The sequence below is a fragment of the Fusarium falciforme genome, chromosome 7, assembly GCF_026873545.1.
Source record: "Fusarium falciforme chromosome 7, complete sequence".
NCBI lineage: Eukaryota > Fungi > Ascomycota > Sordariomycetes > Hypocreales > Nectriaceae > Fusarium > Fusarium falciforme.
Window position 1 is genome coordinate 1216131 of NC_070550.1, and position 14210 is coordinate 1230340.

Consider the following 14210-nt stretch of genomic DNA (forward strand, 5'->3'; position numbering starts at 1 on the left):
GAATCTTGGGAAATCACTTTCCACGACTGCTTCTCACGTCACTGAAGCGATATCAAGAGGCCAAGAAAGATATCAATTTGCTAAACATCAGTGCGAACAATGGGGGGTCTCAACTAGCGAATCTCAATCCTCTCCACTTTCCAGCTCACAGGTAAGCTCCTCAGCGTCATAATTCCCTCCACGTATGCATGACTGATCAGCTGATAGTGATCGTTCTGTTTCTGCAACAAGTAAGGGACATACGCCCCGCCAAGTACAGCTACAGCCTGGCCGCGCTCGACAGTCTCAGCCGGAGCACGACCAAAATATCCTTTGTTTGTCACGAAAAAGCTATCTCGTATGCCGTGAACTGAATCATTCATCCCAAGGTGGTTGGAAAAGATCTCCCGGAGAGGCTTGGTTTGATTCCCTTGGGCCAGTAGTAGAATGGCCGCCACGATCCAGGAATTGAAAGAATGAGGCAGTCGATGGCCTATGGGGTCTCGTGCCCATAAAAGCTGAGGGGAGATGTCTAATAGGGCGAGGAAAAGTCGATATCCAGGCGGCTTGGGCCTCTTAATACGCCTTTTGAATATAGCCGTAAGGGTTGACCACATTGCTTCAATATTCAACATCCTGTCGGGAAGAGGATATTGATTGTCAGGTTTTATGTTACGGAAAACTTCCGCAACACAAAGTGGGATATCTGCATAGTCGCGCAAAAGTTGGCTCGCTTCAACCCTGGTACCTTGCGAAGGAGTAGGAGTCATAGAGTTGTCCAATAAGCCACCAGAGTATTTCCCAAAAATATTTTTCCCGTGTTTTCTAAGCCACTGATCAAGTCCCCAGACAAGCTCAAACTCCTCGAGATCATGATCGAAGGAGAAGGTTGCGTCAACCACATCAAGCAAATGACCGTCGATGAATAAGCTGCGATCATGCAAGAAGGGATTTCCAGGTAGAGATCGGCTGAAAAGGGGGCTAGCAAATTCAAGAGCTTCTTCGCAAGGCTTCATCGTCCATTCTGGTACCCAAGAGGGGAGAGAGGGCATAGACCTTTGACTCATCAAGGTCTTGCATGACCACAAGGAAAGATCCTTCCGTGATCGGATGATTTGGCAGCTTGCTTCGTAGAAACCGTCCTCTGTCGACTTACTGTAGTCTGGCACGACGTCTGCACATGGCGACTGGAGTGTAATGAGTCCCAGCGCGGCATAGACCATGTCCCGAGGATCCGTTTGCTTCGAATAACTGAAACTGGTCAAGACGGTAGCTAAGTCCTGACATCTAGTCTCATCGCTGTTACGGTATCGCAATCGAGCATCTCTAACGCAGGGAACGAGACTCAGGAATTCGTCTGCGAGAGGGCTTCTGAAGCGTTGAAATACCAACTTTGACCTGCCTTCGTAGGCCATCCGGAAAATATCCCAAGGAATAATGTATGATCCACACAAAACGTAAACCATCTCGGCGACAGCGACTTCCTGAAGAATCCAAGAACGCTCGAAGTAAGTGTTACAAAATAGTTGGTCAATAGCGTTCCAAGCCTTTCGATCATGGAATCTAAAGAGGACGTCGCCATCAAGCTCCGGATGCCGTCGGGTAGTGTGCAACATGGCGGAATCTCTGTCATGAGTGAAGAGCATGTAATCTCCTTGCCCTTGAATGATAGACCCATGCTTCGGACGCTCAGTGAGGTTGGCCGCAATAATGTCTTCGATTTTCTCTGTGTCTGGTTTTCCGGTTGGATGGCGTTCGATCCCCACCAAGCTAAGATATGGAAGAATATCAAACGCTTCTTTAGCCCCAGGAAAGTCAGGGCCAAGCCATGTTAGAACAGCAGTGGCCGACGCATAAATCTCGCGCATAAGTGGAATTTGCTTCGCTTTCTCCCCCGGGTCTTCCTGATTGATGCACACCGCATCCACCCAGAGCACTCTAGGGCTCGAAGAGAGTCGCAAGGCCCGTAGTGCCAATGCTAGATTGGTTGTGACGGGCCGAGGGCTACCGTTACATGTGATGCTGGCCAAGCCGTGGGTTTGTTTCCACTCGTAAGAGAGAGCTTCGAATTTGAGCGACTTGCTGAGCTTCACGCGCCGCAAACTGCAACTGATCGAATCACCAGCTTGGCCGGCATTCAAAGTCATGAGCCGAATCTGGCGGTCGTTGCGAAGCTTGGTGTACATGGTACGTGCTATTCGAGGTTGATGATGGTGGATGCTAAGGGAGGCAGAAGCTCGTGTTCGAGAACACACCGTCAGACTCAAGAAATGGGGCTGAGTTTCAAGAGTCTGCCTTGCCCGCTGCCTAACGTTCAGGTTGCTGCAACATGGAGAGGTGTTTGTGCCTAACGGTCTGCCCTGGCTGCAGGCTGTGGACTTGGCCACTGTGATTGGCCCTGCACCATGGGCTCTGATTTACAATCTCCGATTTGGATCACGGATCCTGCTGAAAATGCGCTGGGCAACTTTGCCGTTCTTCGCGGCAGTGTCCCGATGAGGCCAACCGTCATATTGGCTTGACGGCATTTAGAGCATTGTCGCGACACAAACCGACATAAAAGTCGGCGATGACAAGGCTTTGATGCGACTTGCAAGTAAATCATCATCACCCCATGTGCGACCACTGGCACTCAGGAACTGTAAATATACCTTCTTCTGCCGCCGTCCCGGCACATTTGTCGCTTGGCTTCCTACCAGTCATCCAAAGCCATTTTTACTACCATTTGAAGCCTCATCGGCCTCGCTATCCTGTTGGGAAGGCCATCATCTTCGGGTATGGCGTCGGCGTCGTCAAGATCAGCTTCGGTCCCCATATCCCAAGAGACTGTCCGGGAGGATCCCAGGATATTTCCATTGACATTGGCGAATTAGAGAGCGTCTATGAAGGCGACGTATTTACTTCCATGCATCAAACTAGAGCGCGAGCGCGATCAGGTCAAGGAGGGGATAACTTCGAGAGATGTCTATGGCTCTATCACGAATCCGGCACCGAAAACCTCGCTGGGGAGACGTGGGACAGTTTACAGCGGAAACCACATCTGTTGAAGGGAAGTTCTATCTTGAGAAGATACTCCCTGGGAAGTCTCCGAGGCGGCCCTGGGATATACTACAACGAGATCTGGGACGCTTTCCATACTCTCGGACAAGATGCCCCGCGACTGTTGAAACCAACCAAGCGTTGCTATTGAGGAGGCAGGCAGGGATGCATGCAAGAAACCGCTCTCTTGTGCGGACCAATTATCTCAGCCTCTGTGAATCTGCGCCTTTGTAGTATTTATTGCAGTCATAGAAGCTTTTCAGACCTTATTACCCAAAAGTGTAAATGAAGAAGAATCAGATGCTGAACACAAACTCGGCCACAATCATATGGAGCAAAAGACTCGGATTCATTGATTCCCTATATAGTCAAAGTAAGCGAGAATCAAGGATCAACCGCCTGAAGAGCAGATGGCCATGGGAAAATAACGTCTGTCTTTGGGAACCCGTAGAAGAAGCATAATCCAAGAAGCCAACTTTTGATGTAGAGTCGAGGGAGACGGTTAGGGGCTTGCCTCCATGAGAGTGGCCACGAAACCTCGAGCGATACGTGGTGATCTAGATCGTTGGTACCATGCTGTTGATAACCACGTTCCATAGGACTTGTAGCGGTGAAAACAAATGCTTCCTGCGATCCTCGGTCTCCCTTGCTTCTTGTGTTGGTCTCGCGTCGCTTATCTCCATTGTTTCTCTCAGTGCGACTGGGATCCCACACAAATATAGCAGAGCATGGAACTTCCGGTTCAAGAGCGCCCCAAATTTGACCTAGCCGGAGCGATTTGCCGTTCTCGATCGCCGCAGCCAGTTCTTCTGCCATAATATTCATGTACCGCTTAGGAAAAGCTTCACTCTTGAAACCTTCATCAGATCTGGTGGAATCGTCGTTCAGAAATCTTTCAATCTGAGTGGCAAGACTAGTTTCGCCAACGAGTCTCAGCTCAGCGACAAGTTGAGTGAGCCGTCCCTGCCTGTCTGGGGTTAGGCTGCAAGATGACTTCTCCGCCCCTGACAATGGGAGTCGAAATCTTGCGGTATGAATGATCCTGCCAAGTTTCCAAAGGTGGCCTCTTGTCTTGATGCCACTTTGCTTGAGTTGAACTTCCACGAACCGGCACCCTTTATTGAATGTCAGGTCGCGCTCGCTGCGGGGAGCACAGAACCCCTTGAATGCTTGAGCCTCCAGGTACTGGGACACGGTCTTGTCGGACATAGAGGTTGGATCCTCCTCCTCTACGCCGTTGTGGAGAATCTCTCCATTGAGAAGACACATCGCCAGTATCGATAGACTAAGGCTCTGCGACATTCTCTTCAGTTCCAAATTGTCCATCCGAATGGCGTATTGGCAGCAATTAGCAATGATAGCCGGCTTGTCCCAAGCATCGCCCAGGCTCCTTCTCTGGATGGCAGCAATGACAGACGGGGTCATAGACTCTGACCTGTCCAGTAAAACGGTATACTTCCCTACCACTGCGAGAACTTGTTCCGCATGACATGATGCATCTGCCTGTCGTGGTGTTTGGGCCTGAACAGCAAGGCACAATTCGGTAGAGGTTTTGCAGAAGTCCACAGATTTAATGCAGATTTCGCATGGAACGTCAAGGAAACGCCCATATGATCTTTTCTGCGCCTCCAAGAAGGGTGGATGCCGAATAAGTAGAGTCATCTTTGCCCCTGCGCGGTAGTTCTCCTGGAATGTCCAGGCCCTTGTCCACCAACGATCTTTCGTTATCCTGCTCAATAACCCCAGCGCTCGTGAGGCTTCGTCCTGGCTTGTCGTTTGTGAAAGCTGGAAATTGGATGTTCCCGGGGGTTTATAGACAAGCTGTCCGGTAAGAACTTTGACCAACAGATCCAGTTCATCCCGCCACTCGATTGGCATTCCGAGCAGAGCCACGGGGTTCTTGCTGAGTTTGTAGACCAAGTCCATGGTCTGGATTGCGTCATGCTTCTGATTGCATCTCGCATGGTAACACACGCCCTTTTTCCCGCAGGTCTTCTGTTTGACACAATGCCTGTCGATCCAAAGCAAGTCCAGATCTTTCGCCTGCATGTACGATAACACGCGGTCAAAAACGCAGTCCCGAACCGGCGATGGGAAAAATTGACGTTCATCCCTAGTTTGGACTGCATATTTGCCGCTGCTTTGGTCTTCGTGATCGGATCTTTCCCATGTATATGACAAAGCGACATAGTCTTTTTTCTCGAAGGCATTGATCTCGCGCCGTATCAGCGTGATTCTCTGGCTCCAGCTTCTAGGCTTCAAGCTGTCGACGGACCGAACGAGTTCCTCCTTGGAGCTCTCGTCAACAGAGAGACATTCCAGGCGTCTGATAAAATGCAAGTATTTCCTCTGGGGCTGTTGGGGGGTCTTCTGAATGTCGAGGAGGAGCGAGACAATCGGCTTGTCATGGCGTTGGGCAATATCGCTTAGAGGGATATTGGAATCGTCGACTCCTTTATCCATTTTGATAGAAAACCAAAGGTGGGAAGAATTTGTGTGTAAGGTTTACATTCAATCATAACTCGGCCTGGAAAACGAGGTTTGTTGTTTATCCCATTTCAAATATGTGAGCTGCAGGTGGCGGAGAATCAGGCTGCATTGCTGCCTAATCCGACATCACAAGCAGGTAAGATGACAAGAGATGATATGTGTATGCTCTTAGGTTACTATTCTTAAGCTATAAAGTTTAATTAAATATAAATAAATAATTAATAATTAAGTCTTTTATCTCTTTTAACTATATTATATATTTATATTATAACTTGAATATATTAGCATTAAATATTATTTAGAAAATAAGTATATAATACTACTCTTTAATCTAATTAAGGTTAATTCTTATTTATATTTCTTATTATTAACTTTGCCTTTCTCTCTAGTATAGTTAAGAAAAAACTATTTATAGACACTTTATTATCTTAAGTCACTTTATTAATATAAGCTCCCTTCTATAGTCTTCACTAACTAATATCTTGCTGCGGTAAATGCGACTGCAACCTAGCCCCTTTCTTCCAAGGCACAGCTTTGCCTCTGGCATATTATATTGTTAACCTGACTTCGCGCTGAAAACTGGCCAGACAAGCGGCCGAGTAGAGGAAGAAGAATAGAACGAGTTCTGCAGTTTTTGGATCAAATTGTACTGGCTCGAGCCGCCATTAAAATGCATTATTAAAAAGTCGTATTTTAATAACTCTTCCTAGCTACTTTCTATAAACCCCACTCTTCCTTAATAACTCAGGCCGCCTGGGGATCTCCGAGGAATAGCTCAAGGTGCTGGGCATATAGCTCAGGCACCTGGAACAGATGGCCATGGCCTGAGTCAGGATATATAATCAGCTGGGCGTTGGCAATCTGTTGCTGGAGTACAAAGCTATTAGGCGTCGGGGACATGATATCGTCGTGCCCGTTGGTTACCAACGTTGGCGCCTTGATATCCTTGAGGCGTTCAAAGTTCTTCTCGTCGATGGTTTGGGAGAAGATGGCCGACAGTTGCGACTGTGCTCCCTGCCCGGTAAGGTACCCTCTGCGCTCTTCTCCCTCAACATTGCGCTCGTGAATCCGGTCCCACCAGTTCTGACCAAGCGCCAAACTAGTATCGGAGGGATAGAAGAAGAGGTAAAGCATATCCTTCTTAGTAGGGGGCTGGTCACTGTCGGCTCCCGCACTCTCTAGCACATCCCGCGGTGGTAGGACGACACCTTCACCGATAGCAGACTGGGTGCCGGCGAGGATCAGCTTGCGAACCAGGTGCGGGTAGTCCCAGGCAAGGACCTGGGCCACACCACCTCCCATTGAGAAGCCCATGACGTCGGCCTTGTCGACCTTAATGGCAGCCAGGAACTTGGCGGCAATCTCGGCCATGCGGGCAATAGTCTGGGGGACTTCGCCATCGCTGTGGCCGATACCAAAGTTATCGAAGATGAGGACTTCTCGATTCTTGGCAATAGTATTGAAGAGGAGGGGGTCCAGCGTGTCCATGGACCCACGCAGGTGGTTCGCGAAGAGCAGCGGAACAGCACTTGGCTTTCCGAAGTGGCGATAGGCGACCTTGATGCCCTCGATGGACGTGTACTGGGTCTTGACTGTCTGGATGGTAGACATGTTGATAATAGGCAAAGATGGTGGTTCTGAAGGATAGAAGACGAAGTTGGTTTGGGAGGAAGAGTCTTGGGGGGAAAAAACAGGCTGGTGGTTTGTGTCCTTGGGCTTTATAGACGGGTAAGTTTGGACGCACTGCTAGTATCTGCCACGGGCCACACCAGCTGTCTAGATGATTAGTATTCTCAACCCAGAGTCGGGAAAACAAGCGGAATGCTTGATAATATCCCCGCCGACTCATTTGTGACCGGGAGCAGTTACGTGATGGTTTCCCCTCGTTGTTCGGCAGTCAGTATAATGTACTTCCCTGGTTGCTCCGGGCCCCAGGCTAGGAGCATGGGATAGCTAATCTTCATTAGTAGATAGGCCAGTATGGGGTTTTTAGAAATTTCTCCGATACCCCGCAAACATACGGAGCCCGAAGCGGCATGAAGTAGTCCCGATGGCGTCACGCCTAGCACTCTGCCGAGGCAGCCGAGGCAGCCGTTATGAACGGGTGGTGATGTTGTTTGCTTCGTAGTTGGAGGCGAAGAAGGCCGTCGGGGTAGACTACAAATGATGGTGATTGCGCCCCCTCTCATGTGCAGCCATAGCACCTCTCCTTTTCTCAAGTCTCTGGAATTGTCTCTGTCTCTCCCATCCAGTTATCCCATTACCACGCAAATAAACCACTTCTATCACGGCGACATGACCCAACTCATGAATGCTTATCGCTTCTCCAAGCCGTCTAAGGGCTTAGAGTACACCAAAGTCCCTGTGCCTGTTCCCGAACCAGATCAAGTCCTGGTCGAGGTCAAGGCCAGTGGCCTCTGTCATACCGACCTCAACATCATCACCGGCTTGGACGAGACCTTTTTCTGGAAGCGGCCCATCACCCTGGGCCACGAGATCGCGGGCGTGGTTGTCTCTACAGGGTCCAAGGTCATCAAGTTCAAGACCGGAGACCGCGTCGTGGCCATTATCACAAACAAGCATCCCATCGCCATCGGTGACGTGATCAACGCCGCGGGCCTTGGCTGCGACGGCGGGTTTGCGCAGTTTGCGGCGCTCCGTGAGGAGAAGACGCTTCTTATCCCCGACGCTGTCACGTTCGCTGAGGCCGCCGTGGCCACGGACGCAATAGCGACGGCCTACCACGCTGTGGTTACTGAGGGTCAGGTTTCCGCCTCATCCAAGGTTGCGGTGGTGGGCCTCGGCGGCCTGGGCATGTCCGCCATCCAGATCGCAGCCCGGATTGGTGCCAAGGTGCACGGGTTCGACATTGACCGACACAAGTTTGCTACAGCCCTGCAGTTGGGCGCAATTGTCTGTGGGAGAAGCTTTGATGACCTTCCGGGCGTCAATTTTGACACTGTGTTCGATTTTGTGGGCACGGGAAGCACGACGGCTGCCGCCATAAAGGCCGTCAAGCCTGAAGGCAAAGTTGTCCTTGTCGGTCTATCAAGCAAGGAGTCTACCATCGATACCCACCAGCTCGTAGGTCTCGGCGTTCGACTCGTCGGCTCGGTTGGGTCTTCAGCCAATGAGGTTGCCGAGACGCTTCAAATGATTGCGGAGAAGCAGTTTACGCCGCTTATGGAGGAGATCCCATTCGCTAAGCTGCCGGAGGGCATAGAGCGCCTCACGCAGGGTAACGTGGTCGGACGTCTATACACTGATCCGTCTAAGCTTAATGAGACGGAATAGTGGAGGGGTGCTTAAGAAGGTGAGACGTATTAGTATAACATGAGCCGACCTACAAGGAGCGGCTTTAGACAGTTTTTGGGCTGAGAAGGGGACCACTGATGATGAATAGTAATTTATGCTTGTTACATTATCGTCTTGTTATTTGCTAACTCCATCTCCTGCCGCATTCAGATTGACTAAATGCAGTATCATCCTGGTACATAGTTCTCGTGGCACGTTTGTAGCGGTGAGGGCTATAATGTGAATAGGCCATGAGTATTGTGGCAGCTTATAGTATCTGTTTAGGATTAACTAAACGGGATGTTTCACTGCTAGGAATTCGTTCTCTTCTGAGCAACTATCGCCTTCAAGGTACGTTACAGACCACAAATGACCAGCATCAGCCCAAGGGGAACTATAAATAACATTAAGCTATTCTTCTCAGACGACGAATTATACGCCCCAAACGAAGCCAAGGTGAAGCAATATTTCCAAATACACCTTCTTAGATACAGCCACAGATGAACTCACCGTAGAAGTACTGGAGGCTTACAGCCATAAGTCAACTGTCTTTTCTATTAGTTGCGTCTTCGGGGTTGACTGAGATTTCTCTCACAGCTTCGTATTGCGGTGACCCTCTAAGGAAACTAATACACTATCTCAATAAGATCATGCGTCCGATATAGTATTTCTTACTTCACCAATGACCCGACACACACCCGAGTCTCTGCGTCGTGGCGGGTCAGCCTCCTCCCCCCAGGCCCCTAGAGAGTTCATAGGGTCAAGCCTAGCAGCCAAGATGATGGTCGCCCTTTGAGCCAGAGGCTGCAGGCATTGCGACTCGCGGTTACGGAAATCGGATAAAAACATCATGAAACTATGGAGATACTCCGGTGCAGTGAAGAATCCGGCAAAGTCTTCAACATCGGCATTTGCGATCACGTCACAAAGACAGTTCGCAGTATCGGCTATTTTACGCTCCTACAGGAATGAAATGCAATCAGCAAGTGTCTTTAACAGGGAGAGACTTTGGGGTGCTAATTATGCACTGCATACCATTCCAAGACCGTGACATTCCAGTGATGCCGGCGTGGCGGTAGAAATGAGTCTGAGCAAGCTTTTCGATGTTTCGAGGACCGGTTGGATATATGGTTCAAGACTACCAGCTTGTTGAGTTTTGGAAGAATCAGGTCGCAGAGAAGATGTCATTCGCATTTGGCAAGCAAGTATACGAATCCAATGCTGGGTTACCGTGATATCCAGGCGCTGTGTCTCGTCTATCTCCGACATCGAGAGTACCCCTCCTGTACTATGATCGAGAAGCCTTGCAATGGACTGGTTGGCAAGCGGCGATAGGTCAATATCGCCGCTGGCCTGTTCGTTCATCCTTGCCGTGATAAAAGGCTCATCAATCGTAGCAAACACCTTTACCAGGGACGCAAAACCGTATGCTAGTCTTGGATCTCGACATTCGAATATGCGAGGAGGATCGATCGTCGGCCTGAGGATGGCTCTTTGTCGGTGTTGGACAGCGTATGCTCTGAAAATTGTCAAGTCATTCCATGGGCCACATAAGTGTGAGACCTACCTCTCAGTGACAAAGAGGAGCCAGAAGAGCCGCTTCCGTCGCTGTTCCGTGTCTGCATCAAGGCTCATGTATGACTCTGGCTCCCCTAGCCGCAAAGCCTCCACAAATCCAATGGCCTCTCGGAGGTAATACGAGGCTGACTTGGGCTGAATCAGGTTGTCGTGCGCCACAAACAAGAAGAATGAAGTAAGAATGGTCCATTCGTCGGCTTCTTCGATAAAGGCGTGCTGCTGCCGGGCTTGCATACATTGGGAGATAAAGAGCTGTGGTGAAAAACCCGGTATCGACTCACGGACAAAAGTCCTATGGTCATGGTCATTTTCGATCGGCATTCCCATTTCTGAAGCCTTGAGATCTGTGACATTAAGCTGGACAATGACTGCAGCTGAGAGTGCCGAAAGGAACGCGTATAGCCATACGGGTATGTGGGCATCTTGCCTTTCCGGGTTGAATAGAGACGACAAGAATTCCCGATCAACGACGGGAAAGACTGAATATAATCGTTCAAGGTAGATGCGTACGTAGGGAACGAAATTTGGGTATTGAAGGGCGAATGGTGAAGGCTCATAACCAGTGGACGTAGCAGCGCGACTTGTCCAAAGCGTTGCATCTGGTTCATTTAATTGAGGATTCTTTTCGACAAAGATCTCGTCATTCATATATCCCTTCGCAGTGCACTGCCGCCTCGGACTGGCAGGGCTGGGTGCACTCCACAACAGATCGGTCTCGCAAGGACTTTGAGATGTATCGCTCTGCTGAGGTGGACAGGGACTTGTTATTGTGGATATCGCGTCCGAGTCGCCACTATCCTGTTGAGAAGTTCCAGGCAGATTGACTGATCCGGGAACTGTTGTCTTTGCTGGCTCATCTTTGTCGTTGTTGGGGCGAGCTCTGGGCCTTCGTCCTCTCGTTTTGGGGGCCGAGTACGAACAGATTTCCAGACTCCTCTTGCAGGCTTCGCAGGGCTGTTTGCGATTACACCTTGCTTTTTTGCGTCGGCATTGGTCACATGCTGCACCAGGGGCTGGCTGCAGTGAGGAGCCAACTCTTGGATGATACAGCTTGAAGGAGATCATAAAGTTCGTGTTCGCGTCGTGGAGGCCAAGAAGACGTTTTCTCCGCCTTTAAACTAACCGTCGATTCGCGGCAGATGAAGGTTGCTCGAGATATTGCGAGGTCGTGCAATGGGTCAGGAAGCGGGACACTTGTCTTTGTCCACAGCGCGAGCGATATTACAAAGTTTGAAAGATAGAGTCGAGAGGCTTTTGCAGTAGTAGGTTTTCATAAGACCAGGTCAGTTGAACAGCTGAGTCGGTCCGACCATGAGTCTAGAACTGGGCTTCACTTCCCCCGCAATCTCGTGACGAATTAGACGGCTTTAGACCTGGTGTTATATCCTGGTTCACACTGGTGACTATGCTCGATTCGGTAAATAGCCGTCCCCCGCTTCTTCGACTTGTGGGGGAAGATGGGCCAACGAGTCAGTGCTGTTGCCCCTGGCCCCTCTGAGTCCTTTGACCAAGTGCATGTTTACTTTTAAGCAGATTCAGACCGCCCGGCTGTAACCGTGCTATGGATCAGCTGCTAAGGCAAATCCCGGAAGTCGTTCCGCCCCCTTTCCGTCTACATGAGGTGATCACCGTCTCCATCTGCTGTAGCAAGGATCATGCACAAAAATCTCAATTGACAGTTCGAGTTATGATACGATGGTCATTTAATTCACACAATCCTTCGCTCCCAGGCTCGTCAATAAGATCCCCTCCTGGCTCCTCAACACTTGCACTCACTCATCGGACCTTTCCTTCTTCTCGTGCGCGCCATGTTCAAAGGGATCCACTGACGTTTCCTTGAACTTCCTAGCGCTGACGCCCTGTTGGAACAAAACGTCGAGTTCTCCATAAGTACGGTCCTTGGGCTCTGGGAGACGGAAATAGGCCCAGGCAACGCAGAGGAAGCACAGGCCCGCCCAAAAGAAACCAGCCTTTCCACGCCAGTTCCACGCTGTGGGATTAAGCATGTACGGAATGATGACTCCGTTGACAATGCTGAAAATGTTGTAAAGGTTTCGGGCCAGGACAATGGTCTTGGCTCGCAAACGGGTTGATGAGAGCTCCGAGACAAGTGAGTAGCACACAGGTCCTACAGTCGAATCGTAGAAGAAGGTATATACTAGCAACAATGAACCTGTAGCCCATGAAGCAGCAACGTTGTGGTTCCCGGCTAGCGAGGTGAATCCGATAGCCAAGAGGATGACGAACAGAATAGCCAAGCCTCCAACATAGAGGGTACGTCGTCCGAGATGGGTCATGAGGTACCAAGAAAATATGGTGCCGAAGAAGCCTAGAGCATACTGGCCTAGAGACATGTTGAAGGCGTTCTCTGTGGCCAAGCCGGCTTGGGTATAGAAGTAGGTTGAGTACCCCATGATACCTGCACCGCAGAGGTTCTGGGCAGCCCAAGTGAAACAGACCACCTCAGTACGGCGAAGGTCGACGCCTTTGAAGCAGTCGAAATAGGTGGTGCCTTGTTCAATTTCCTTCTCGAGTTCGTTCGTATGAATCATCATGGCCACAGTCTCGTCAGGGTTGAAGTCGATGTCGGCCTTGCTCGTCAAGCGTTTCAGAGCAGCTACGGCATCTTTCTCACGCCCTTGCCGGACAAGCCACCAGGGGCTTTCGGGAGCGAAGAAAACGCCAACCAGAATGGGAACTGGCCACATCCATTGAATGGCAAATGGGATACGATAAGCCCACTCATCCGACCTGCTGACGAGGCCGCGAAGAACTCCGGAAGCGATAAGCTGGCCCATGACCCAGCAGAGATTGACGTAGGTGGTGAGATAGCAACGCAGCACCACAGGGCAGACTTCCGAGGCGTACGTGACAGTCAAGGTCTGAAAGACACCCAACGGGATTCCCATCAGGATCTCGCCGGCGCAAAGAGCAGGGAGGTTGGGAGCAAAGAACAGAACAAAGATGAAACTCGTCACCGCAGCGAGGGCCGACATCATTGTCTTTCTATAACCGAGGCGCTCGGATATAAACCCCGTCATGAATAAGCCCAGGATCTGACCGACGTTCATAGCATTAGACAGGCCAGCCTGCCAAGCAGCTGTGAGCGAGTAAGACCCGTCCGGTTGTAGTTGACCATATTTTTTGTTGAAGGGCTCCATTGCATAGAAAGAGCTCATCAGAACAACATCGTAGCCTTCCATGACAATGGCCGTTGACAGCAAAACAGACCACCCAATTGCCTTTGGGTATAGCTTGATGCCTCTCCAGACGGACATGGAGTGTTCCTTGCTGGTGGCAACCTGGGCATCTTGGATCGTCTGAACAAAGTTGTTTTGATCGACTCGATCCACGGCAAGGGACTCCACGGTGTCGACGTCCGCTTTTGCCGAGGTGACTGGTTCAAGAGGGGCGGCCATGGTTGGCAGAAATGAGTTGAACGTAGATATGAAGGGGTATGAGCATGTACAGTAAGGAGATTGATGCGAGGGTAGAGGGTTTGAGTCGCCCTGACTTAGCTGGGGAAGCCCTCTTTAATAGTGCATCAACGAAGCACCGGGGAAGGCATCACAACAACCCACTTTGTTGTTAGGTTAGATGGAAGGGGTAACTAGCCGGAATGTGGCGTGAATTGGTCCAGTCCAAAACTTGGGCCCCATCATTCGATCATCTAAGCACTCAACAGTGTCGCCGCAAGCTGGGGTTCCGCCAACTCTATCCCCGCAACCCCATGTTTTTCGAACGCAAGGAGACCATGGTAGATTGGTGAGGAGCTTCATTCTTCACCTTAACGGCTATTTACCCTATGTAGCTAAGTGTATTCGGGCCGA

General features: G+C 50.3%; 4 protein-coding genes across 4 annotated transcripts; 1 reads left to right on the forward strand and 3 right to left on the reverse strand.

Moving 5' to 3' along the window:
- Positions 1–3402: 3402 nt before the first annotated feature.
- Positions 3403–5481, reverse strand: NCS54_00899800 (HET domain-containing protein; the record flags this gene model as incomplete). The annotated part of the gene is made up of 1 exon (XM_053154358.1): positions 3403–5481. The coding sequence occupies one exon, from the start codon at positions 5479–5481 to the stop codon at positions 3403–3405; it is 2079 nt and encodes a 692-aa protein (XP_053010333.1).
- A 771-nt stretch (positions 5482–6252) lies between these two features.
- Positions 6253–7119, reverse strand: NCS54_00899900 (AB hydrolase-1 domain-containing protein; the record flags this gene model as incomplete). Its single annotated transcript, XM_053154359.1, has 1 exon — positions 6253–7119. The coding sequence occupies one exon, from the start codon at positions 7117–7119 to the stop codon at positions 6253–6255; it is 867 nt and encodes a 288-aa protein (XP_053010334.1).
- A 684-nt stretch (positions 7120–7803) lies between these two features.
- NCS54_00900000 (PKS-ER domain-containing protein) lies at positions 7804–8802 on the forward strand (the record flags this gene model as incomplete). The annotated part of the gene is made up of 1 exon (XM_053154360.1): positions 7804–8802. The coding sequence occupies one exon, from the start codon at positions 7804–7806 to the stop codon at positions 8800–8802; it is 999 nt and encodes a 332-aa protein (XP_053010335.1).
- Positions 8803–12152: 3350 nt separating this feature from the next.
- Positions 12153–13799, reverse strand: NCS54_00900100 (MFS domain-containing protein; the record flags this gene model as incomplete). The annotated part of the gene is made up of 1 exon (XM_053154361.1): positions 12153–13799. One exon carries the CDS (start codon positions 13797–13799, stop codon positions 12153–12155), a length of 1647 nt encoding a protein of 548 aa, XP_053010336.1.
- Positions 13800–14210: the final 411 nt, after the last annotated feature.